This window comes from Chiloscyllium plagiosum, unplaced genomic scaffold, assembly GCF_037043375.1.
Source record: "Chiloscyllium plagiosum isolate Xiang-an unplaced genomic scaffold, Cpla_swu_hap1 HiC_scaffold_4, whole genome shotgun sequence".
Taxonomy (NCBI): domain Eukaryota; kingdom Metazoa; phylum Chordata; class Chondrichthyes; order Orectolobiformes; family Hemiscylliidae; genus Chiloscyllium; species Chiloscyllium plagiosum.
In genome coordinates, this window is record NW_028270142.1 from 78,064,657 (window position 1) to 78,092,168 (window position 27,512).

General features: G+C 40.8%; 1 protein-coding gene across 1 annotated transcript in view; it reads left to right on the forward strand.

The window, feature by feature from the left end:
• Positions 1-27,512, forward strand: part of tcea1 (transcription elongation factor A (SII), 1) — an 85,071-nt gene that overhangs the window by 35,822 nt on the left and 21,737 nt on the right. Inside the window, exons 4-8 of the mRNA XM_043688334.2 lie at positions 11,750-11,837; positions 12,428-12,573; positions 17,117-17,173; positions 19,015-19,169; positions 26,809-26,955. Coding sequence (XP_043544269.2) covers positions 11,750-11,837; positions 12,428-12,573; positions 17,117-17,173; positions 19,015-19,169; positions 26,809-26,955 — 593 coding nt within the window. The remainder of the gene's footprint in view (positions 1-11,749; positions 11,838-12,427; positions 12,574-17,116; positions 17,174-19,014; positions 19,170-26,808; positions 26,956-27,512) is intronic.

Here is a 27,512-nt window from a genome sequence, read left to right on the forward strand (position 1 = left end):
ATTCATCGTTTAACTTTATCTTTCAATGTTCATCCCAGCAAAGTACATCACTTAATACTTCTCTGCATTGATTCTGACCTGACGTTCTTACTCCACCAACTTGGGAGGCTTTTGGCTTTTCATACTGTCATCCTTGCATTTTATAATTCTTTAAAGTTAAAGCTATAAAATTATTCCTACTCTTTGTTCCTTGACTGCCAACTACTTCTAAATCCCGTGTCACTACATTACCCCAATCCGTTGTATTAACCTCTAGTAGATATCCCCAGGTTTCACTACTTGCCTGTGGCAGAATGAGGGTACACAATTCTAATCATTATATCCCATTGTCTCACTTCTCATCTGAAGAGGCCAAGGTGGAGTCTTGAGCTGAAATGCTAGAATAGCCATCTTGGGCAAAAAGTTAAAGATTTGCTGGGAGCAATGGTATCTTATGAAGTTGAAGACAGGTACTATACATTTAATAGAGAGTAAAAGCTGGCAAGCACCTGTCATGTAACTGACTAGGAATCACAGCATGCTGGGAAATTGAAAGGTTAGATTAGATAACTTAGTGTGGAAACAGGCCCTTCGGCCAACAAGTCCACACCGACGCGCCAATGCGCAACCCAGACCCATTTCCCTACATTTACCCCTTTACCTAACACTACAGGCAATTTAGCATGGCCAATTCATCTAACCTGTACATTTTTGGATTGTGGGAGGAAACCGGAGCACCCAGAGGAAACCCATGCAGACACTGGGAGAATGTGCAAACTCCATACATAGTTGCCTGAGGCGGGAATTGAACATGGGTCTCTGGCGCTGTGAGGCAGCAGTGCTAACCACTGTGCCGCCGTGCTGCCCTAAAAGATGTACCATTTGGCTGTAACCTAGATACCTCAGTTTTTCGAAACAGCATTTCAAATTTAGCCAATCAGTTTAAATCATGCCCCAAAATACTAAAACCCAATCGAATTTGAATTTTACTGTTTTGACAACAGTGAACCAATGAGATGATCCGATATTTGGGTATTAAAAAAACAGGTATTTTGCACAGTTAGCCAGAAAGAGCATCAACTGCTGTTGAAAGACTGCTATTCACCACATTCTCTGTCAAAGATACTTTTTTCATATGAAATATCTTTGCAGCAGAAGACCAAAGACAGCTCAGGAAGATCTACAAACCGAGGCAGACCGACACCGGAGATGACAGCCACTGTCTGGTTTTGAAAATTAAGTTGCTGTAAATTTAATAGGGGCTTTTATTGGATCAGAATATTGTTATAGAGTGGAGGTACATAACAAATCTTTAAGATAAAGGAGGCTTAGAGTTGTAAATAGTTGTTGTTTAATGCTCACCTTTAACATTAAAGAATGAAATTGATATTTTTGTTAAATAGTGGAATTTAGGTAGTTCTTTGTCACTCATAGAACATAGAAGAATACAGCGCAGTACAGGCCCTTTGGCCCTCGATGTTGCGCCGATCCAAGCCCACCTAACCTATACTAACCCACTATCCTCCATATACCTATCCAATGCCCGCTTAAATGCCCATAAAGAGGGAGAGTCCACCACTGCTACTGGCAGGGCATTCCATGAACTTACGACTCGCTGAGTGAAGAACCTACCCCTAACTTCAGTCCTATATCTACCCCCCCTTAATTTAAAGCTATGTCCCCTTGTAATACCCGACTCCATACGCGGGAAAAGGTTCACACTGTCAACCCTATCTAACCCCCTAATCATCTTGTACACCTCAATCAAGTCACCCCTAAACCTTCTTTTCTCTAATGAAAACAGCCCCAAGTGTCTCAGTCTTTCCTCATACGATCTTCCTTCCATACCAGGCAACATCCTGGTAAACATCCTCTGCACCCGTTCCAGTGCCTCCACATCCTTCCTATAGTATGGCGACCAAAACTGAACACAATATTCCAGATGCGGCCGCACCAGAGTCTTATATAACTGCATCATGACCTCAGGACTCCGGAACTCAATTCCTCTACCAATAAAAGTCAGTACGCCATATGCCTTCCTCACCGCACTATTTACCTGGGTGGCAACTTTCAGAGATCTGTGTACATGGACACCAAGATCCCTCTGCTCATCCACACTACCAAGTATCCGACCATTAGCCCAGTACCCCATCTATTTGTTATTCTTCCCAAAGTGAATCACCTCACACTTAGCTACATTGAATTCCATTTGCCACCTTTCTGCCCAGTTCTGCAGCTTCTCTATATCCTGCTGTAACCTGCCACATCCTTCCTCACTGTCAAAAATGACAAACAGCAATGGTCCCAAAACAGATCCTTGCGGAACACCGCTAGTGACGGCACTCCATGAAGAAACTTTGCCATCAACTACTACCCTCTGTCTTCTTCCATCCAGCCAATTCCTAATCCAAACCTCCAACTCACCCTCAATGCCATATCTCCATATTTTCTGCAGTAGCCTACCATGGGGAACCTTATCAAACGCCTTACTAAAATCCATATATACCACATCTACCGCTTTCCCCTCATCAACCTCCTTCGTCACCTTTTCAAAGAATTCAATAAGGTTTGTGAGGCACGACCTGCCCTTCACAAAACCATGCTGACTATCCTTGATCACATTATTCCTATCCAGATGTGCATAAATCCTATCCCTTACAATTCTCTCTAAGACTTTGCCCACAACAAAGTCTTCAACAGATTATGAGGCGAGGTGAGCTTTTCTGTGTCTTTGGTTTAATTAACAGAAGGGTTTACCATCATGTTGTAACAGAAGATTTTCAAGGGTGTGATTACCCCTTAAATTGCCTGAACATTAATAATTGCATGGTGTTTTTGGTGATAGAATTTGATCTAATTCAGTTGACTGGCAGTAAACACATTGTTCAGAGTTTGGAGATCTATATAAGAGCATAATTGTCATTTTACAATGAACTTATTGCTGGAGGTTTGAGAGGTTTTTGAAGACATAGAGATTTTGTGCAACACTTTGTCAAGAGTTCACCAATCAATTCCACAGTTATTCCAAATATTTTTAATAAAAAGGTGAACTGAAGAGGATAGTGGCTAGGAGAACTATTCTTGATTTTTGATGTTTTTCTGCACTTAGCTGGATCTAATCAATTCCTTGGTGCAGTAATTTCTTACAAGTTTTGCATTGTTTTTGGAACTTTTTAAAAAAAAACATCAAAAGCAAAGATAATTTAAATGGGAGGAAGAATGGAGAGTTTTGGGAGAGCAACCATGTGGTATGGTCAGAGACTGAGGAATTGCATAAGGCTTGACGTTTGGCTTTTTAATGGAGCAGCCAACAGGTGTAGTTTCATAGCTGGTGGACTGAGAAATTGCACAAGGACTCTAGATATTGGGTTTTACTGAAATAGCAAACAAGTAGTGAAGTTTAATGGTTGATGTAGGAAGTCTAATATCAAGCTTTTGGTGCAGCTGTCGAGGTATCAGTGATTTAGAAAAATCATCACTGCCCGAAATTATAGGAGAAGAGGGTGATCTTTTGGTTTTTGAGCTTGATCAGCTTAATTATTTTTAAGAATTATCAAACTTCTAAATCTTAATTTTTTTTTATAAATCTATAATAGAGAGTAAGGTGACAGCATTTTTTCTTGTATTTATGCTGTCATCTTTCTTGATTGATTTTTAATATTAAGCATTAGTACTAAGTTATCCCAGGGCAGTGTTTTTGGTTAGAAAGACAGACTGTGTTTAATGCTGCGTTTTTGAGCAAAGTGTGTTGTGTTTTTAGGTAATTTCTAGGTCTGTAGATTGTTATATAGGCAGAAGTGGCTTTTAATAGCATGATCTGACAGGAAGAGTAAATGTCAGAGATTAAGGAGAATTTGAATTTTCCTGGGGACTGTCTGCAGGAAGTGTGTTAGGTTGCAAATCCTACCATACTGCATGGATTGGTAGAAGCTGCTGTTCGAGGTAATGAGTTTACAAGAGCAATGGGGTGTGATGGATGGCAATTTCAGGGAGATAAATAAAACTGGTATATTCAGGTTGATGGTGACCACTACGAAAGAAATGAGAGGTTGCCAGGTAGTGGAGGAGTCTACATCTGTTTCAAACAGGTATTCTGTTTTCGATACTGTAGGTGGGGTTTGCCTGACAACAGGTTTTTGTTACTGTCACTCTACTGTATGAGCGGTATGTCAGGTTCCAAGCAATCAATTATAATAGGGGAATTTCTAGTCTGGGGCACGGACGCTTTTGCAGCCGCCTGTGTTGCCTCCCTGTGCCATGGTCAAGGATGCCTTGGAGACGGTGCAGAATATATGCAGTAGGGGTGACATGGTGGCTCAGTGGTTAGCACTGCTGCCTCTCAGATGGATAGAGAACTGGCTGGGCAACAGAAGACATAGTAGTAGTGAAAGGAGTTTCTCAAATGGAGACCTGTGACATATGTGTTCTACAGGGATCTGTGCTGGGACTACTGTTGTTTGTGAGATATAAAAATGATTTGGAGGAAGACATTGGTTGCCTGATTAGCAAGTTTGCCGATGACACGAAGATTGGTGGAGTAGCAGATAGTGAAGGCAACTGTCAGAGAATACAGCAAAATATTGATAGATTGGAGAGATAAGCAGAGAAATGGCAGATGGAGTTCAATCTGGGCAAATGCAAGGTGATGCATTTTGGAAGATCCAATTCAAGAGTAAACTACACAGTAAATGGAAAAGTCCTGGGGAAAATTGACGTACAGAGAGGTCTGGGTGTTCAGGTCCATTGTTCCCCGAAGGTGGCAATGCAGGTCAGTAAAGTGGTCAAGAAAGCATGTGGTCATTGAACGGATTATTGAGTACAAGAGTTGGCAGGTCATGTTATAGTTGTATAGGACTTTGGTTCGGCTGCATTTGGAATAATGCATACAGTTCTGGTCGCCACATTACCAAAAGGATGTGGATGCTTTGGAGAGGGTGCAGAGGAGGTTGCCTGGTACGGAGGCCTCTAGCTCTGAATAGAAGTTGAATAGATTAGGATTACTTTCATTAGAAAGATGGAGGTTGAGGGGGAATCTGATTTGAAGTCTACAAAATCATGAAAGGTATAGACAGGGTGGATAGCAAGAAACTTTTTGCCAGAGTGAAGGACTCAATTACTAGGGGTCATGAGTTCAAAGTGGGAGGGGTAAGGTTTAGGGGAGATATGCGTGGAAAGTTCTTTATGCAGATGGAAGCTTTGCAGAGAATGAGGTAAGACCGATAATTAAACTGCATTTACTTCGATGCAAGAGGCCTGACAGGCTAGGCAGGTGAATTTAGAGCATTGGGCCTGGGATATCGTAGCTATTACAGAAAAGTGGCTCAGTGATAAATAGAACTTATTTTCTGGGGTATAGACGCTACAGGAAGGTTAGAAAGAGAGGCAAGAGTGGATGGGGAGTGGTGTTTTTGGTCAGGGATAATATGGCAATATTTGAATATATTCCTGGGAGATTGTTCCACCCATATGTTTTCACTGGGCAGAGAAATAAGAACCTGATAATCACCTGGCTGGGATTATATTAAATCACCCCCTCCCGAAAGATAGCCAGTAGGAAATTGAGAATCATATATGTAAGAAGATCCCAAATCTCAGTAAGAATAATAGAGTTGTAATGGTAGAGCATTTTAACTTCCCAAACATAAACCGGGACTTTGATAAGGGTTTAGGACTTGGATGGGGAGGAATTTCAGCTTGTACAAAACTTTCTTATTCAGTTTGTGGTTGTACTTACTAGAGCAGGAGCAATACTTGACCTTCTGATGTGAAATAAGGCAGGGCAAGTTACGGAGGTGAGCACTTTGGGGCAAATGGTCCTAATTCTGTTAGTTTCAAAAAGTGATGGAAAGGTTAGAACTGATCAAAAAGTTAAAAATCTAAATTGGAGTGAGGCCCATTTTGATGGTATTAGACAGTTACTTTCAAAAGTTGATTAGAGGAGGCTAGTTGCAGGTAAAGAAAAGGGCGGTTGAGAAAGGAGGCCCTTAAAAATGAGATAACCAGAGTCCAGAGACAGTATGTCCCTGTTAGTGTGAAGGACAAGGCTGGTAGGTGTAGGATGCTGGATGACTAAAGAAATCAAGGCTCTGGTCATGTGTCAGGTATAGACAGCTGGGATTGAGTGAATCCCTAGTGGAGTTTCAGGGCAGTAGGAGTATACTTAAGAGGGAAATCAAGGGTAAAAGGGGACATGAAATAGTGTTGGCAAATAGAGTTAAGGAGAATCCAAAGAGCTTCTGTAAGTACATTAAGGGTAAAAGAGTAACAGGGGAGCAAATAGGTATCCCTTACAGATCTACTTGTGTGATCCACAGGAGATGGGTGAGATATTAAATTAAAATTTTACTTCAGTATTTACTGTGAAGAAGGACATGGAAGTAATGGTACTTGGGGAGATAAATACTGATGTCTTGAAAAGTGTTCATATTACAGAAAAGGCAGTACTGGAGGTCTTAAAACATATAAAGATAGATAATCCCTGGGACCTGACCAGAACTTTGTGAGAGCTAGGGAGGAGACTACCGGACCCCTTGCTGAGATACTTGTGTCATCATTAGCCACGGATGAGGTACTGGAAGACTGGAGGTTGGCTGTTGTGCCATTATTTAAATAAAAACCCGAGTACTATAGACTGGTCAGTCTTGCATCAGTGTTGGGTAAGCCGTTGGAGATGATTCTGAGGGATAGGATTTACATGCATTTAGAAGGGCAAGGACTGATTAAGGATAGTCAACGTTAGCTTTGTGCACGGGAAATCAATGTTTCACTATACTGAGTGTTTTGAAGAGATGACGAAGAAGATTAATGCAGGCAGAGTGGTAGATGTCTGTATGGGCTTCCATAAAGCGTTTGACAAGACTTCGTCTGGGAGACTGTTTAGTATGGTTAAGTCACAAGGGGAACTAGCCAATTGGGTACAAAATTGGCTTGTAGATAGGAGACAGAGGGTGGTAATAGAGGGTTGCTTTTCTGACTGGAAGCCTGTGACCAGCGTTGTGCCACAAGAATCATTTTGTCTTTTGTCATACTTTTTGTCATTTATATAAATGATTTGGATGTGAAGATCACCGATATGGTTAGTAAATTTGCAGATGATACCAAAATAGTTGGTGTAATGCACACTGAACAAGATTATCTCAGAGTACAACCAAACCTTGATCAGATGGGCCAGTGGACTGAGGAGTGGCAGATGGAGTTTAATTTTGATAAATGTGAGGTGTTGCATTTTGGTAAGGCAAACAAGGGCAGGATGCTTACACTTAAAGGTAGCGGGAGAAATTGAGGACTCTGTTGCTGGAGGTCAGAGTTGAAGAGTGTGGTGCTGGAAAAGTACAGCTGGTCAGGCATGACCCGAGGAGCAGGAGAATCAAAGTTTTTGGGGCTTTCCTGATGAAGGGCTTATGCCTGAAACATTAATGCTGCTGCTTCTCAGATGCTGTCTGACCAGCTGTGCCTTTCCAAGCACCACACTCTTCGACTTAATGGTAGAGCTCTAGGGGTATTGCTGACAAAGAGGTGCAGGTGTGTAGTTCCTTCAAAATTAAGTCATAGAAAGGGGTGTGAAAAAGCTGTTTGGCATCATTGTCTTCACTGGTCAGAGCATTGACTATTGGAATTGGGATGTCCTGTTTCAGATGCATAGGGCATTGATGAGATCCCTTTTAGAATGCTGCATACAATTCTGGTCGCCCTTCCATAAGAAAGATGTTGTTAAACTTGAGAAGGTGCAGAAGATATTTATAAGTATGTTGCCAGGACTGGAGGGTTTGAGTTGTAGGGAGAGGTGAATAGGTTGGAACTATTTTCCCTGTACCTTCATAGGATGAGGGGTGATCTTACAGAGGTTTATAAAATCCTGAGAGGCACGGATCGGGTGAATGGTTGCAGTCTTTTTTCTTAGGATGGGGGAGTGCAAAACAGAAAGGCTTAGGGTTTTATGTAAGAGAGAAAAAAAAATAAAAAGGACCTGAGGGGTAATGTTTTCATGCAGAGGATGGTGAGTGTATGGAGCGAGCTGTTGGAGGAAGTGGTGGAGGCTGGTATAATTACAACATTTAGGAAGGGTTTAGAGGAATAAGTGGCCAAATGATGGCAGGTCAGATGGTATGTCTGATCTGTTTGGACCAAATGGTATGTTTCCATGCTATATGACTAATTGTTTTTCGAAGATGTGGCAAAAGGCAGAGTATTTGGTCATGGGAATCTTGCTAGGGGACTATTTTAATTGAAGAATGCAATTAAACAGGTTGGAGTTTATAAGTTCCCATTCTTCATTTTAACTGTTTCCTGTCTGGTTTCTGCCAGGGATGAAAATCAGAACCCTACTGTATTTTGACCAGCTTTCTTATTCTTGTTGCTGTGTCTAAGCCCAAACTGTATAAAATTCAACAATTTTGAATTTAAAAATTCTAGTGTGCCAGCCTTAGTATGTTTAGGACGTAAATGGCAACTTGCCAGTGCGTAATGTGGTATTAAGGAGCAGTTCAGCTGAATTGAACCATATGTATTGATAGCATAGTTCAGAGAGGTTGGCACCTGCATATTAAGAACTGTATTTCTGAGATAGCAGATGGGGTTAAGTAGCATCCATGTTTTATTTTATATTTTAACATTCTAGTTATTTGACTGGAAGGTTATGCTGACACTAAATATCCATAGTGGAAAAAAGCCTTGATGACCCTCTGATTATCTTGTATGTCTCATTTAAGTCACCTCTCAACTTTCTTCTCTCCAATGTAAACAGCCTCAAGTCCCTCAGCCTTACCTCATAAGACCTTCCCTCCATACCAGGCAACATCCTAGTAAATGTCCTCTGAACCTTTCCAAAGCCACCACATCCTTCCTATAATGTGGTGACCAGAACTGTACGCAATACCCCAAGTGTGGCTGCAAGTTGACCTTGTGGTTCTGAAACTCAATCCCTCTACCAATAAAAGCTAACACACCATATGCCTTCTTAACAACCCTATCAACCTGGGTGGCAACTTTCAGATATCTGTGTACATGAACACCAAGATCTTTCTGCTCATCTACACAGCCAAGGATCTTACCATTACCGCAGTACTCTTTATTCCTGTTGTTCCTTCCAAAGTGAATCGCACTTTTCCACATTAAACTCCCATTTGCTACCTCTCAGCCCAGTTGTGCAACTTATCTATATCCCTCAGTAACCTGCAACATCCTTCGGCACTGTCCGCAACTCCACCGATCTTAGTGTCATCTGTAAATTTATTAACCCATCCTTCTGTGCCTCCTTCCAGGTCATTTATAAAAATGACAAACAGTAGTGGCCACAAAACAGTTCCTTGCAGTACACCACGAGTAACTGATCTCCAGGATGAACATTTCCCAACAACCACCACCCTCTATCTTCTTTCAGCGAGCCAATTTCTGATCCAAACCGCGAAATCACCCTCAATCCCATGCCTCTGTATTTTGTGCAATAGTCTAGCATGGGGAACCTTATCAAACACCTTACAGAAATCCATGTACACCACATCAACTGCTTTACCCTCATCCACCTGTTTGGTCACTTTCTCAAAAGAACTGAATAAGGTTTAAGAGGCACGACCTACCCTTCACAAAACTGTGACTATCCCTAATCAACTTATTCCTTTCTTGATGATTATAAATCCTCTCTTATAGCCTCTTTCAACATTTTACCCACAACTGAAGTAAGGCTCACTGATCTATAATTACGAGGATTGCCCCTGCTCCCATTCTTGAACAAGGAGACAACATTTGCTATCCTCCAGTCTTCTAGCACCATTCCAATAGAAAGTGATGACTTAAAGATCAAAGCCAAAGGCTCTGCAATCTCCTCCCTGGCTTCCCAGAGAATCATAGGATAAATCCCATCCGGCCCAAGGGATTTATCTATTTTTACATTTTCCAGAATTGCTAACACCTCCTCCTTGTGAACCTCAATCCCATCTAGTCTAGTAGCCTGTATCACAGTCTTGTCCTCAACAACATTGTTTATTTTCCAGTGTGAATACCGATGAAAAATATTAATTCGGCACTTCTCCTATCTCCTCAAACTCCACGCACAACTTCCCACTACTGTCCTTGATTGGCCTTAATCCTATTCTAGTCATTCTTTTATTCCTGATTTAGCTATCGAAAACTTTAGGGTTTTCCTTGATTCTATCTACCAATGACTTCTCATGTCCCTTCCTGGCTCTTAGTTTTCTCTTTAGGTCTTTCCTGGCTAGCTTGTAACTTACAAGTGCCCTAACTGAGCCTTCACGCCTCATCCTAACATAAGCCGCCACCTTTCTCTTGATGCGATTCAACTTCCTTAGTAAACCACAGCTCCCTCACTCGACATCATCTACCCTGCCTGACTGGTACATACTTATCAAGGACACGCAGTAGCTGTTCCTTGAAGAAACTCCACATTTCACTTGTGCCCATCTCTTGCAGTTTTCTTCTCCATCCTAAATCTTGCCTAATCACATCATAATTGTCTTTTCCCCAGCTATCACTCTTGCCCTGCAGTACGTACCTATCCCTTGCTCAAGTAAACATAATCGGATTGTGGTCACTATCAGCGAAGTGCTCACCTACCTCCAAATCTAACACTTGGCCTGGTTCATTACCCAGTACCAAATCCAGTGTGGCTTCACCTTTTGTTGGCCTATCTACATACTGTCAGGAAAACCTCCTGCACACATTGGACAAAAACTGACCCATCTAAAGTACTTTAATTATAGTTTGTGGTTATCGTAACTGAATGGAAAATGTATCGTCAACTTGCAGAGGCTTTGGACCTCTCCATCTTTGGCTTATTTCATGGTCGTTGTGCCATTCTGCACATGGCGCGATGTCAGCACTGGTTTTCATGCCGTACCATGCATGCGCTGACGTCAGCTGCTGACAGAGCAAATTTCTTGTGAAAGGTATTGTATAGAGAGCAGCTTTCTGACATTTTTAAAATGTAATGTTAAATTTACTTTGCTTTGTTAATAAGTATGATTTGAACTTCATTCGGGCTGTGCTGCAATGTGCATTAGACCTTTGGTTCATTTCTGAACGATAGTGAGTGATTTGTTTTGCTGGTCTGCCTCTAACCCCACTTTTCCCATAGACCCCATTATTTCTATTAAGCGAGGTTTCACTGGAATGCATTTATGGCATTATAAAATTACCTGTAGTTGAATTTTTCAGAGATAATTGAAATATTGTTTGCTGTCAATATAAAAAAACGCTGTACAATTATACATGGTGTGCTGAATTGATTGTTTTAAAAGCAATCTTGACCTAAAATCTTTAGATGACCTAGGAATTGAAATCATAAGAATTGCTTATTTTGCATACAAGTGGTCAGACGTGAATAGTATCTCTTGCAGTTCTGTCCCTACTTTGCTCTGTTTGGTTTTCTACTACAGTAAAGTGTGTGTTAAACAGTGCACACGCCCCAGTAAATCAAACATGTCAGTTATCTTTCTGCAGTTTGTGGTTGTAATAATAGAATGGGAAATATATCTTCAACATGCAGAGGATTTGAAGCTCTCTACCTTTTTGAAATTTTTCACTTTAAGCACTGAATGAAAGATACTTCAATCTTCAGCAACATCTCTTTCAATTACTTTAGACTGACATCAGTACTTTTAACCCTGGGGAGGATAGCAGAGGTGGATTATATTTCAGTTGGTGAGGCAGCAGTTAATGTGAATGTTACTGTGGTATTTATTTTCTTGTTTTATTTAATAAAGTGCCTTTTTTAAAAGGTTTTGACATGATTTTTAATTCAAATGCTATTTTGCAGATGGCCCATCAACTGACAAACCCTCAGAAGAGAAGAAAAGGGATTCGGTGTCCTTGGCACAAAACAGTCCAGAAGCAAAAGAAGAAAGGTTCCAAAAATAAAATTAACAAAATTTCTGCATCAGACCTCTCACTAACTTCAAAAAAATTGGCTTGATAGCTTTCATTAATAGGGAGTCTTCCTCATTTCGGTGGTTTCTTGATTTTACTTCTGCCGATACTTGTTTACAAACCTGTCCGTTGCGTGATTGGAACTAGATTGAAAAGTGACATACTTCATCCCTCAACTCATCTCTGTTAGAATCTGTGAAGCAGAACACACTGAGGGGGAGGTGTGTTTGCAGCTATTCCCTGGAAAATATCTTCCTAGTTTCAGTTGAAAATACATATTTAATAAAATTTGGGGGACAGAATTCTAATGTAGCCACCGATAAAATTGGTTTGTTTCTTATTAAGACTGGAATTTGACATCAATATAATTAATGCAATCAGCAAACTAATCAAATTTAATATTCCTAAAGCCTTTGTGGTTATTTTGCTTTGTTTCAAGCATGCTTGTAAATTAGCTGTGTTTTGGCATATAGTGACCTATCAGAAGTAATCGTAATATTAGAATAAACATGCTTAACATCTGACAAAATGCTGAGATTTGGTTTCTACTGTATTTTTATTTTTACAGTTCAGGAAGCAATTCCAGTAATCCCCATGAAGCATTCTATACTCCGTCGCCATTTCAACTAAAAAGTTATCCTCAGGCTCCTTTCACCACAGATTCAGTGCGGATCAAGTGTAGAGAAATGTTAGCCGCTGCAATGAAAACAGATGGTGAGTCACATGCCAGCCTATTTAAAGAATTTATCTTAATTATAAAATTACTTTAAAAATTAAGTATTTGGAGAATGGAGTGAGCCTTGGCTTAATGGTAGCATTCCAACTTTCCTATTACCTCCAGCACGAGTCCTCTATGCTTGTTTCATCGTGATTTGCCACTCAGTAGAGTGTTGAACATTGAGCTTTGCTAATGGGTGTGAGCAGGCAGCATGAAATTGCATGGTAGGAGAAAGTGAGGACTGCAGATTCGAGTCGAGAATGTCTTGCTGGAAAAGCACAGCACGTCAGGCAGCATCCGAGGAGGAGGAGAATTGACGTTTCGAGTGTAAGCCTTTTACCAGGAATGAGGCTTGTGGGCTGGGGTGCTGAGAGATAAATGGGAGGGGGGGTGGGGATAGGTAAGGGAGCTGAGAGTGAGTGCAATAGGTAAATGAAGGAGAGGGAGAAGGTCGGAGAGGAGGGTGGAGTGGATAGATGGAAAGGTGATGGACAGGTCATGAGGGTGGTGCCGAGTTGGAGGCTTGGACTGGGATAATGTGGGGGGAGGGAAAATGAGGAAACTGGTGAAATCCACATTGATCCCATGGGGTTGGAGTATCCCAAGGCAGAATATGACATGTTCTTCCTCCAGTCGTTGGGTGGTAAAGGTTTGACAATGGAGGATGCCCAGGACCTGCATGTCCTTGGCGGAATGGGAGGGGGAGTTGAAGTGTTCAGCCATGGGGTTGGTTGGTGCGGGCGTCCCAGAGATGTTCTCTGAAATGATCCGCAAGTAGGTGTCCTCTCTTCCCAATGTAGAGGAGACCACATCTGGTGCAATGGATACAGTAGATGACATTGGTGGTGATACAGGTAAATTCCTGTCAGATGTCAGAATCCTTTGGAGCCTTCGAGGGTGCAGTTTTTGCATTTCCTGCAGTGGCTGGGGAAGGTGCTGCATGTGGACTGGTGGCGGTCATGGATCTGACGAAGAAATCGCAGAGGGAATGGTCTTTCCAGAAAGCTGAAAGGGGTGGGGAGGGAAAAATATATCTGATGGTGGAGTCCATTTGTAGGTGGCGGAAGTGGCAGAGGCTGATACGATATATGTGGAGGTTGGTGGGGTGGAAGTTGAGGGGTGGGAGGGTTCTGTCCTTGTTGCATTGGTGTCGTCCTGATCCCACCTCAGTCGAAGCAAAATGCTCAGAGACACAGTATGGTTTTTTACCTTCTTCATTGTTATTCAGGGCCCTGGTAGGAAAGAGAACGATTGCACATGTGCACAGAGACATGAGTTCTTGATCTTCTCTCTTGAACAGCAGATTCTTAATGAATTATATAGTCATTTACAGGGAGAAGCATCATGATAAGGCATCAAGATTGGGTACCTGTTACAATCAGCGAGTGTCAATAGTAAAGATTAAACCATCTGGCATTATACAATGAATACTTGGCTTCACATAATGAAGGCTCTTCACCTTGTTAACTGACTTTACATACTGAATGCTTTTTCATCTTGTTAAACCACTACCCTTGCCTCCAACACCTCATTGTTTACTACAAGTTCTCACCTGACCTGAGTCATGCTTAACTGAACCTTTGTTTCACGAAACTCAAAACTTAACACTTTCCCTACCTTCTCATACCTTACACATTTTCTCATTGGGAGGGTTGGGGTTCAAGGGTGATGGCTCGGGAAGTGGAAGACATGCGCTGAAGAGCATCGTTGACCATTTGGGAAGGGAAATTGCAATCTTGGAAGAAGGCCATCTGGGATCCTGGGAACAGATGCGGCGAAGGCGGAAGAATTGGGAATAAGTGTTGGCATTTTTACAGGAGGTAGGGTGGGAGGAATTGTAGTCTAGGTAGCTGTGGGAGTCGGTGGGCTTGTAGTAGATGTCTGTGGTTAGTCAGTCGCTGGAGATGGAGAGATCCAGAAGGGTGAGAGAGGTGTCCGAGATGTCCAGGTGAATTTGAGGTCGGAGTGAAAGGTGTGAAGTTGGTTAACTGTTTTAACCTCCTCATGGGAGCACGAGGTAGTGCCGATACAATGTAGCGGAGAAACAGGTGAGGGGGTGGCGCTGGTGTAACTGCAGAAGATGGACTGATGAAAGGCTTTTTCCCGAAACGTCGATTTTGCTGAAGCTCCTCGATGCTGCCTGAACTGCTGTGCTCTTCCAGCACCATTGATCCAGAATCTGGTTTCCAGCATCTGCAGTCCTTGTTTTTACCTCTCCTTAGTCAGTGCCTGCCTACGGAACCGACTGAACCCACATGGCCTAAATGTTCGCCTCATCTCTCTCTACAAGGATCTCAGCGAGTCCCTCTCTCACTGCACCCCCAGGTCATCTCCTCTGCCCTGAAGCTTTTCAGTCACATTCTGAAGCAGATTTGCTACCACAGCCATATCTCCTTCCTAAGTGCCTGCCTACAGAAATGATAGATCCCACGTGGACCAAGCAACCTTGAATATTTCTTCCGCCGCCTCTGCGTCCACACCTACTTTATCAATCAAGGACCCCTTCTATCACCTCCTGATGAAGGGCTTTTGCCCAAAACGTCGATTTTGTTGAAGCTCCTCGATGCTGCCTCAACTGCTGTGCTCTTCCAGCACCACTGACTAAGGAGATGTGGCTGTGGTAGCGAGTCTGTTTGAGGACCCAGCTATGCCTGTCTCTTTGTTGGGTACGTGGCACAGTCCAACCTCTGCAGTTATACCAGCACCACACCCCACCCATTCCTTCGCTACATCGATGACTATAACGGCGCTACCTCGTGCTCCCACGAGGAGGCTGAACAGTTCATCAACTTCACTAATATCTTTTACCCCAACCTCAAATTCACCTGAATCATTTCGGTCACCTCCCTCCCCTTCCTGCGCTTCTCCAACTCCGGCGACCGACTAACCACGGACGTCCATATAAGCCCAACAATTCCCACAGCTAGACTACACCTCCTCCCACCCTACTCCTGTAAAAAAACGCCATTACTTATTCCCAATGCCTTCTCCTCCACCGTATCTGTTCCCAGGATATTCAATTCCACCTTTAAAATCTCAGATGGCCTCCTTCCACGATCTCGATTTCCCTTCCCAGGTAGGCAACGATGCCCTCCAGTGCATCTTCTCCACTTCTTGCACCTCCCCTTCCCAAACCCCACCCATCCAAATGCAACAAGGACAGAACCTCTCTGGTCCTCACCTTCCACCCCACCAACCTCTGCATACATCTCATCACCTTCCACCACCTACAAATGGACCCCACCACCAGATATATTTTTCCCTATCAGCCTTCTATGGAGACCATTCCCTCCGTGACTCAGATCTATGCCCCCTCCCCCCCCCAGCCCACACCCCACTCCCGGCATCTTCCCCTGCCACAGCAGGAAGTGGAAAACCTGTGCCCACACCACTCCCCTCACTTCCGTCCAAGGTCCCAAAGGATCCTTCCACATCTGACAGAAGTTTACCTGTATCGCCACCAATGTCATCTACTGTATCCATTGCACCAGGTGTGGTCTCCTCTACATAAAGGAGGGAGGGCACCTACTTGCGGATCATTTCAGAGAACATCTCTGGGACACCTGCACCAACCAACCCCACCGTCCCATGGCTGAACACTTCAACTCCCCCTCCCATTCTACCAAGGACGTGCAGGTCCTGGGCCTCCTCCATTGCCAAACCCTTACCACCCAACGACTGGAGAAAGAACATGTCATATTCCGCCTTGAGACACTGCAACCCCACGGCCTCAATGTGGATTTCACCAGTTTCCTCATTTCCCCCCCCCCCCCACATTATCCCAGTCAAAGCCTCCAACTCAGCAACACCCTTATGACCTGTCCATCATCTTTCCCATCTATCCACTCCACCCTCCTCTCCGGCCTATTATCCCTCTCCTTCATCTACCTATCGCATTCTCAGCTACCTCCCCCCACCCCTCCTCCCATTTATCTCTCAGCATCCCAGCCCACAAGCCTCATTCTTGATGGAGGGCTCATGCCCAAAACGTCGATTCTCCTGTTCCTCTGATGCTGCCTGACCTGCTGTGCTTTTCCAGAAAGGCACTTTCGACTCTGAAATTGCATGGTACCCAAATCATTCATTTGGACACAGGACACTCCATCATTGAATTATCCTCAGCCAATTTCAAATGCTATCCATTTTGGTCTCCAAACTTTATTCCATGCAAGTTAAAGAAGCAGGACATTTTTCCTGTGCTACCAGTGGCAAAACTGAAATACAGTCATGATTCTGCCTTAGGACTGAAAAACGCCTTCCAAAGTGAGGTAGGAGATGGTTTTATTCTGGTCAGATATTTTTGACCCTAACTGAAATGGTGATTAGACTTCTGTGCTGTAATAAAGCAGTTTAGGGAAGTGTTGTTGTTGCTTGAAGATCGTCTTTACACAGAGACTAAATGTTTATTAATGTGGAAGCTTGGGCATAAAAGAAACTATTATCATTTCATTTCCACATTTGTTGATATTCACTGTGTATTCTTTCACAGAGGAGAAAGTTAATGTTGGTGATTGGTCATTTTTTTCCATCTAATTTCAGGTGATTACATCGCCATTGGCTCAGATTGTGATGAACTTGGAGCTCAAATTGAGGAAAATATCCTTCTGAAGAAGTAATTGAAGCTTTTACTATTTCAGCTGGTCTGAAGTTGAGCTTATATCAAGACAGTGTAATTCTGTATCGAACTTAGGATAACTGATGTCTAAAACAGAGGTTCAGCAATGGGAAATAGTAATGAAAGGGGGTTTTAAAATACTAAATTAGTGAGTTTACCTAATTGTCACTGCAGTGAATTTGTTTTTGTAATAATTGTTGATCTGTTGTATGTTTGGTTCTTCAATTCCTCTCACCCAATGCAACCAAGATTGAGAACATTGTTTGCACAGAACACAGTCAAATTATTTTCTAAAATAACTTTTTATTTCCGAGTAAAATGTAACTGTTTGCCATTTATGTCTGAAAAGGCTATGTTGTCTTTTCTGAAAGGCAGCTTGCATTAGGAGAGTGCTGCCTGGACTTGAACAGTCTCAGACTTGAACTGTGTAACTCATCTTACCCAGTATCTTCAGCTAAGTGAAGTTCTTGTTATCAGCACTGTAGATCTCACTACACTTGCTTAATATACTAAATACCAAAGACTACAAAACCTTAAGGTTCTGCATTAACTGATAATGGACGATTAAGAGTGGAGATGCCTGAGCATGCAGATTTTAAATGACTCCTAACTGTTGAATCTGGTGATGTTATATTGTGCTTCAGTCATACCAAGTTTGATGATGATCATCTGTAAACATTGTTGAGTTGTGAGCACCCTTTTTCTGTGAATCCTTCTAAGAATTGAACCTATAAAATGTTAAAAATCACACAACACCAGGTTATAGTCCAACAGGTTTAATTGGAAGCACTAGCTTTTGGAGCGACGCTCCGAAAGCTAGTGTGCTTCCAATTAAACCTGTTGGACTATAACCTGGTGTTGTGTGATTTTTAACTTTGTACATCCCAGTCCAACACCGGCATCTCCGAATTATAAAATGTTATATATATTGCCTCCACTCCTGAAAGGTGCAGGTGGTGTTATTGGTTTGGTTTGTTTTGCTTGTTTGTTAAAAGTCAAGATAGAGATTAATTCTTTTTATTTTGCTTTTCATTATAACTGGCAAGGTTTTAAATCCATTATTCACTATGGTTAAATTAACTAAATTGACTCTTCTGATGGTTAGTATTCTCTTCCCGTTACACAAGAACTTATAATTACATATCAACCTGATAAGCCTGCGATACAAGAGCTTAGTGTACTGTTTGCTAGCCTGAGTTCCCCTTGAAGCATGTAATTCAAGATAATACTCAGATCTGCAAATGGTTGCATACTTCCCACTTTTAAGAAGTACATCCCTCCGCCGAAGTGCCATAAGTACCTGTGGAATTCATCCCAAAGCAAACAAGCAATGTTTGGTACTTGGCTAGCCAGGGACAAATATCTGGAGGCTGGTTGAAATGATGAATCCCTTTGCATCCAAACACTCAAACTATCTCTGAGGAAAAAATGCCCACAAAACATCAGCGCTTTCATAAATTATTTAAGGACAGCAGGTGCCTGCTTGAATATTAGCAGACAAAATCTGTTCATCCCCGTCCGAACTGAATCCAAGAAGAGCCAAATTATTCATCTCATAAACGTGTATTGTTTGCTATCTAATGTGTATAGAATGCATTTAATTGTTATCCCAAGATTTTTTTTTATGTTTATGGTCATGATAAAATATCATGTAATTAAAAAACTGTAATATTTGGACATTTGTAATTTGAAATTGGCTGAATGGCCATCACTCTTTACAAAAGCATACTGATATTCAATTTATAACCTTACATACAAGTGACACTCTAAACACGGTTTTTAGTAAAACAAAGATGCATGAATTTCCTTAACCATTTTTGACGTGTGTACCAGGAATTTAAAAACACAGATATGAAATATAAAAACAGAGTGAGGAGCAGAATTGCAAATCTGAAAGATTCAAAAAACCCTAATCTGAGGAGGAATGTCCTGTGTGGAAATATTGCACCGGACAGATTAGCAAAAATGACTGCAGAGGTAAGCAAGGTTTTTTTTGTTGATTTTTTTAATTCTTACATGGGATGTATCTTTTTCTGGCGAGGCTAGCATTATTACCATCCCTAATTGTCCTTGAAATGATAGCACCCTACAGCCATTATAGAGGGCAGTTAAGAGTCACCCACACTGCTGTGGTTCTGCAGTTGCATGTAGACTAGACATGGCAGTTTTCCTTCCCTAAAGGACATTAGTGACCCAATCAATAATTATTATATGGTTGACAGATTATATTTAAACTCCCAATTTTTTGATTGATTTCAAATTTCTCTGTCTGCTATGGTGGAATTCAAGCATGTGTTTCCAGAGCATAAGCCTGAGCCTTGGTTTACCAGTTCAGTAGCATTACTACAATTACACTGCCTCCCTATAAATTGGTATAGGGTTCCCAATCTTTTATGTTTTGGACAGAAGTCTACCAGAATGCTGGCCCTAATATTTTGAATATCAATTACAGGTCTGTTGGTGCATTCACACTGGGTCAGATTCTAGGACCTGAGCCCAAAACTCAAGGTGGACACTCCACTACAGGACTGAGGGATTGCAGGATTGTAATAGGTGCTGTCTTTTGGATTAGATATTAAAGTGAGGCCCTATTTTGAAGAGCTTTTGAGTTACTCCGGACATCCTTGCCATAGACTGTCCATCAATGAACATCAAGCAAATAGATTCTCTGGCTGCTATCATATTGCTGTATTTGGGAGTTTACAGTGTGCAAGTTGACTTGCACATTACTTTAATGATTACATTTTGACTGTAAAGTGCTTTGGGACACCCAGGTATTAAAAGTGCTGTAGCAATGCAAGTCTGTCTTTTTAGAGTGCTCAAATATGCAAGAGTTTAGTAATACTTTTGTTATGCAAAATTCTGTTTGACCAGTCCTGTACTACTATGAGCAGACCTGGATTCCACTTCTTAGACTCAGTATGTGTGTGTTGGAAGTATGTTTACTAGAATAATATCGAAATTCAAAAAGTTATGAGGAGAAATTAAACAAACTGTGTTTGTATTTCTTGAAATTTAAAAGGTTGAGACGTGGTTTGACATAAATTTTCAGTACTTGAAGGGGAACAGTAGACTGGAAGAAACCTTTTTCTCCTTATTTGGTCATCGAGGACCAGGAAGCTGAGTCTAATGATAACAAATTATTGATTTAGTAAGTCTCACTGTGAAATTAGGAAGTGCTTCTATGTACACAGGCTTGTAAAAGTTTGGAATTCACTTTACTCAAATTAGATCTGAGATTGATGGATTTTTGATTAGCGTAGATGTTGAGAGTATGGAGTAAAGGCAGGTATGTTGAATCATAATGAAGATAAAGTATGATCTTGTTGATTGATGCTGAGACTGTTATATTTGTGAGTGGTTGAAACACAGAATTGATTGTAGCCATGGGGTGGAATGCTGAGCTCAACAGAAGTGTAAGACAGGATACAACATGCTAATTATACAGCAAAGGCATATCGCAATGAGAAAGATATGCCCAGATGATGCTTCTGCAATAATGTAAAAAGAAGAAGGGCAGTTGTTAAATAAATGAAATATTAACAAGATGTATTAAGATGATCTTTTAACTTTGTCTAAAAAATATTTGCTGAAATGTGTAAGCTAACCAGAATGTTAAAGTCAAACAGGAGACAATATTGATGTAATGAATACTGATAGAGATTGAGACAGCACAGTTACCTTGTTCGAACAGCTCTTCTTCAGCTTGTTTTTCACCTTAGTGCCTGACTTCTTTAAATCTTTGAATTACCCAAGAATAGCAGACCGAACTCAACGTGGATCAGTTCTTGAGAGTTGTCATCCTGCATCTTGACTTCGCTGGAGCCTTTGAAGTCCTTATCCTTTTTATGTCCTTTTCGGGGGTGGACATGGGTAATTATTAACAAGACCGTATCTGTCCTCTAGTGATTTCCCTTTTTAGGGTTTTAGTGATGATCTGTAGCTCGGGTTGTGGTTGAAGTTGTTAGTCGGTTTGCAGAGCTGGTTGATGTTCTTGCAAATGTTTCGTCTCCTGCCTCGATAACATCTTCAAGTGCTGTGTAGCCTCCAGGTGAAGTGCTTCATCCAGAGGCTACATAGGGAGATGAAAAGTTTGGAAGAAAGTCAGCCAGCTTGGCGATTTCCCTTTATTAAAGTGCCCAATATTCAGTTGAGATCTTAATTGCACATGGGTTATAGGTGCTCTTTTCCTTGCTGTTTCTAGGTCTTCAAAGTATTTCTCTGTGATAATTCTGCATTGCTTTTCTGAACAGGATTACAGGGGCACACCAGCTTTCAGACTTATTCAGTCAACAGCCCCATTGTTTGTTTCTGTCTGTCAGTTGTTTATGCTTTGATCTTCCTCAGTTAACTATTTTACCCATAGAATGGATCATTATGTTTACAGTATTGTCTCCTATTTGACTTTAACATTCTGGTTAGCTTACCCATTTCAGTAAATATTTTTTAGACAAGTTAAAAGATCGTCTTCATGCATCTTGTTAATATTTCATTTATTTAGCATCTGCCTTTGTTCTTTTTCCATTATTGCAGAAGAATTATCTGGGCATACATTTCTCATTGGTTATTGGTTCCCCTGTACCTCAGAGATGTCAGATATCCAAATTTTTGCAAGGTTTGTAGCTCAGGTTGAGGTTTAGGGTGTAGGTTTGCTCGCTGAGCTATAGGTTTGATATCCAGACATTTCATTACCTGGCTAGGTAACATCATCAGTGACGACCTTGAAGTGAAGCGAAGCTGTTGTCACCTGCTTTCTATTTATATCTTTCTCCTGGATGGGGTTCCTGGGGTTTGTGATGATGTCATTTCCTGTTCATTTTCTGAGGGGTTGATAGATGGTATCTAGATCTATGTGTTTGTTTATGGCGTTGTGGTTGGAGTGCGAGGCCTCTAGGAATTTTCTGGCATGTCTTTGCTTAGCGTGTCCCAGGATAGATGTGTTGTCCCAGTCGAAATGGTGGTTTTTTTCATCCGTGTGTAGGGCTACGAGGGAGAGAGGGTCGTGTCTTTTTGTGGCTAGCTGCTGTTCGTGTATCCTGGTGGCTAGCTGCTGTTCGTGTATCCTGGTGGCTAACTTTCTTCCTGTTTGTCCTATGTAGTGTTTGTGGCAGTCCTTGCATGGAATTTTGTAGATGATGTTGGTTTTGTCCATGGGTTGTACTGGGTCTTTTAAGTTTGTTAGTTTTTGTTTGAGAGTGTTGGTGGGTTTGTGTGCTACTAGGATTCCGAGGGGTCTTAGTAGTCTGGCTGTCATTTCTGAAACTACTTTGATGTATGGTAAGGTGGTTAGGGTTTCTGGCTGTGTTTGGTCTACTTGTCATGGTTTGTTCTTGAGGAATCTGTGGACTGTAATTTTTGAGTATCCGTTCTTCTTGAATACGTTGTATAGGTGGTTCTCTGTTTTCTGAAGTTTGTCTGTGCTGCAGTGTGTGGTGGCTCATTGGAATAGTGTTCTGATACAGCTTCGTTTGTGTGTGTTGGGATGGTTGCTGGTGTAGTTAAGTATTTGGTCACTGTTTGTCAGTTTTCTGTATACGCAGGTTTGTAGTTCTCCGTTGTCCTTTCTTTCGACTGCGACGTCCAGGAATGCAAGTTTGTTGTCGGTTTCTTTCTCCGTGGTGAACTTTATGCCTGTGAGGGTGTTGTTGATGATGTTAAATGTCTCTTCTATCTTGTTTCGTTTTGTGATGACAAAGGTGTCATCTATGTAGCGGAACCAGATTTTTGGTTTGGTGGTTGGTAGGGCTGTTTGTTCTAGTCTTTGCATTACCGCTTCTGCTATGAATCCCCTCAGAAAACGAACAGGAAATGACATCACCACAAACTCCAGGAACCCCATCCAGGACAAACATATAAATAGAAAGCAGGAGACGACAGCCTCGCTTCACTTGGAGGTCGCCACTGATGATGTTACCTGGCCAGGTAATGAAATGTCTGGATATCAAACCTACAGCTCAGCGAGCAAACCTACACCCTAGATATCCAAATATTCATGGCTCATTTCATCCTCTACCTTACTCCAAGTTTTATATATATCCTCAATATATCTTACATAATCTCTCTTTTCTAATTTCTGACAATGTTTGTTTGACTTCATTTTCTATGTTCCAAATTAACAAAGGACTTACAAGTTCTTTCACTGCCTACTTGGACGAAAGTGTTCCTGTATGTGCAGATCATGCACGTGGAGTATCCTCACTGTTGCAGGATGCTACAAAACCACATTGTCTGGGCCCTGCTGGTTCCGCAGTTATTTAGATCGATGCTTCCTTACTACTTTTCAGATTGATGGATCCTGGCCTTGGAACCTCCAAAGTGAGAGAGAGACTGAAACTAAAAGAGAGGGGCATGCATGATGGGAAGCGAGGCTGGAGTAAAAGGGGAGGGAAAAATAGTAGAGGCATTATCCTCTATCTTTCAATCCTCATTGGATAAAAGAGTACTACTGGAAAACTTGATCATGTTCAAACACTTCTCATAAAAAGGAGAGGGATAAACCATGAAAGTACAGATGTACACCGGAACCAATAACCAATGAGAAATGTATGCCCAGATGTAATTAGCACCTCTGAGAAAGTTACTGGAAACATTTATCAGAGACAAAATGAGCTTTTATTTAGAGGAAATATGTTAATCAAGGCAACAAATGTAGATTTATTAAAGATAAATTTGTCTGGCTAACTGAATTGAATTATTTGAGGTATCAGAAAGTTGATCAAGGTAGTAAAGTAGATGATCACGTGTAGCTTAATGGAAGATACTCAGGTCAGCAAATGTTATTTAGATGATGGAAACCCATACAACCCAGAGGAAAGTAGTGGTATAGATGCATAATAAGCTTGGTTAGAGGAAGCGAAGAATGGATGGATGTTTTTTCACAGAGCTTGTTTGCAGCTGTGTTCTCTGAAGCTCAGTATTAAATTCATTACTCTTTGCAATTTTTGAAGACTGAAATATGGGTATTGGAAATAGCATTTTAGAGTTTATAGATGATGTGAAACTTGGTGACAAGAATAATTATAGTCTACAGAGTGACATTGACAGAATAGTGAAATGGGCAGAAGCATTGTGAGTGATGCATATGCAAGAGCTAACCAGGAAAGACAATAAGATATGATTTTTATTAATATAGGTGCACAGAGTCCTTTTGTGTTCATTTATGCAAATACTTGGCAAAGTAGGCCAAGTTGATAAGTTGGTTTAAGGACAAGTGAGATATTTTAGTTCACAAATAAAGGAAAAGGACATTAAAGCAAATTAATCATTCAAAATCCTTTACAGATTACTGGTTAGACCTCCACTGAAGTATTATGAACAAGTCTGGACACCACATATCAGAGAATGCAGGTTTAGAAAGGGTACAGAAACAGTTTATCAAGATTAGAATGAATAGCAGTTGTGAGGATAGGTTAGATAAAGTAGGACTGTTAAACTTGTAACAAAGTTGAAAGGTGGCCTAACGGGGTTTACAAGAAAATGGCATATTTTAACGAGTAGGTACTACAATATTGATCCTTTGACAAGTGGATCATTTATGAGAGGTCAAAGATACAAACTTTTTATCAAATGTTCTGTTATGCAATGAAAATGTCAAAGTCTAGAGCATTGTACTTAAAAATCTGGTAGAAGCTTAGTGCGTAAATAATTTTAAAAGGTAATTGATAGATATTTGTTGAGAGGTTGCAGCATTCCAGGCATAATGAGACTGCTCTTCTAAAAAGCATGTACATGCACAGTAGGATGAATAGTCCCCTTCCACAATAAGTTTCTATGTTTCTTTTACAATAATTAAGGTCAGCCTATCTGTTAGTCCTTTGGAAAATGAACTACAACTAGGGTAATAGAGTATTTTCAGTTAAATTGTTGGTGATCTCCAAAATTATCACTAGCTGCTGAAAGTATCACGTTTTTGCTTTGATGTTTGAAGGTAAAAAATGAAATCTGAATATATCAAGTGTGGTGAAGGGTGCACAATTTTATTTTTATGAATGCTTTTGGACTTTATATGATATTGATGCAGGTGGGTGTTCCTTACAGCTCTAAAGTGTTTTCTTTTTAAAAACAGCAAAATCGGAGAGTCCTTCCAGAAAAGTGATGTGACCTAGTCAAAGAGTAAACCCTGTGGTGTCAGTGGAAAGATGTTTATATTGTTCTGTTTAGGACAGGTATCGTAAATCTGAAACATCATTAACTTTTTTTTTCAGTTCAGAACAATCTAGGTTAGCAACTCTTATTTAAATGAAAATTCAGTTCAGAGTGAGATTTTCCATTCAGAAAGCACCAGCATTGAGTTTAGAGGGCATTTTAGTTTCTCTCCTACGAGGAGTTCAGGGACCAGTTAATTGATAAGTTTCACAAATTAAACCTTTGAAGCAGGAGAGTTTGATGAGAACTGAGAGGGTTTAGGCTCTCTGATTTATGGAAAAGTCCATATTGGCAATTTGGAAAGGATTCAATGATTTTCCTGCAGTCAACAGCAAGATAACTAGTCAATTAAGTAGAACCTGAAAGAGTTGTGGTAGAGGATGTAATTTCTCTAGACTTGCGTGTCTGTAACAGATAGTATTGGGAAATGGACTAAAAAATAGTTTTACTGTGCGTTGTAAGATTCTAAATGTATATATTTAGATAGCATGGTTTTTATTTCTTTGTGTCATAAACTTTTATTCTGTTTGCAAAGAAAATCTGTAGTCTTTGAGTATGTCTCAGTGGCTGGCCACCACGATAACTAAGTAGACAAAAAAAAAGTTATCAACCAGATTTTAAGCTGGGATCTGACTTGTCCAGTAGCCTTACAAGCTGGGATCATCTCACAAGTTTTATATTACAACTTTTGCAGTCCGGAAGATTGATGCATATTTCTTTGATCTGAGTGGACGGTGGGTCTTATAAGTATGTGAGAGTTAAAAGACATTGCATTGAAGCTACAACTAAATAATGCATGGATGTCTTCAAGTTTTAATTTGTGACAAATACGTTCAATGGTTTTTCAAATTCTGGTTTAAAGATGGTGATTACATTTTGACAAAATTGAAATAGTTTGCATTTGCTTTGCACCTTATATTTTAAAAATGTTTTAGAAATATTCTAAGGAATTTAACAAACCTAGGAACTGCACTTCAGCATTTAATTATGAGTAACTGGAACACTGTTCTTTACTTTTTGTGGCATATTACTTTGTAATGATATAAATGCCCAAATATTTTAATATATAAAGTATGTTGGTCAGGACACTTGAATATGCAGTAAGATCTTTTAATACCTATCTGAATCACCAGAAATGGCTAACAAGACTTAGCTTTAATATTTCAACTGAAACAGTGCCCCTAATGAGAAAATACTGGAAGTGTCAAGTTGTAACCAAATCTAGAGCTTTCTACTTGGTCGCAAGCGTGCTATCAATTAAAGCATGCAGATATTTAAGTTGCTTATAAATAAGCCTAAACTTTCATCTTATCAGCAGCTATATCTGAGTACTTTTGTCAGTTTGATGCATATTTAGTTTGCAGATTCTTTAGCCAACAGTGTAGCTCAACATTTTAAGTAATTAATCTGCTGACTCTCCATCTATTGTGCAATTATTGATCTAACCTGAGTACTTTATACACCATCTCAGGAAATGGCTAGTGATGAGCTTAAAGAAATGCGAAAAGCCTTGACCAAGGAAGCCATTCGAGAACATCAAATGGCTAAGACTGGTGGTACTGAAACTGACTTATTCACATGTAGCAAATGTAAGAAGAAGAACTGTACCTATACACAGGTAAGAACTGCAAGTTGATGAATTGTTTGAAGAAGGGATTTGTTGCATAGAGCTGGGTCAGGAGTTTGTACGTAAGCCTACTTAGTTATTCATAGTCATACAGCACAGAAGTAGAACCTTCAGTCCAACTTGGCCATGCTGACCAGGTTTCCCAAACTGAACTTGTTTCATTTGTCTTAGGTTGGCCAATATCCCTCTAAGTCTTTTCTATTCCTTTGACTGTCCAAATGTGTCTTAAATGTTATAATTGTACTCATCTTTACCACTTCCTTGGAAGTTCATTCCATAGATGCATCACCCTCTTGAAGAAGTTGTCCCTTTTGAATCTTGCCCCTCTAACATCATTTTAAAGCTTTCTGCACACTCAGTTTAATAACATCCTTTCTTTAACAAGGCGACCACAACTGTACACAGTACTCCAAAAGTGGCCTCACCAAAGTCTTGTACAGCCACAACATGACCTCCCAACTCCTATACTCAGTGCTCTGACCAATGAAAGCAAGCGTGCCAAAAGCCGCCTTCACCACCTTGTCTACTTGTTGCAAATTGCAACACCT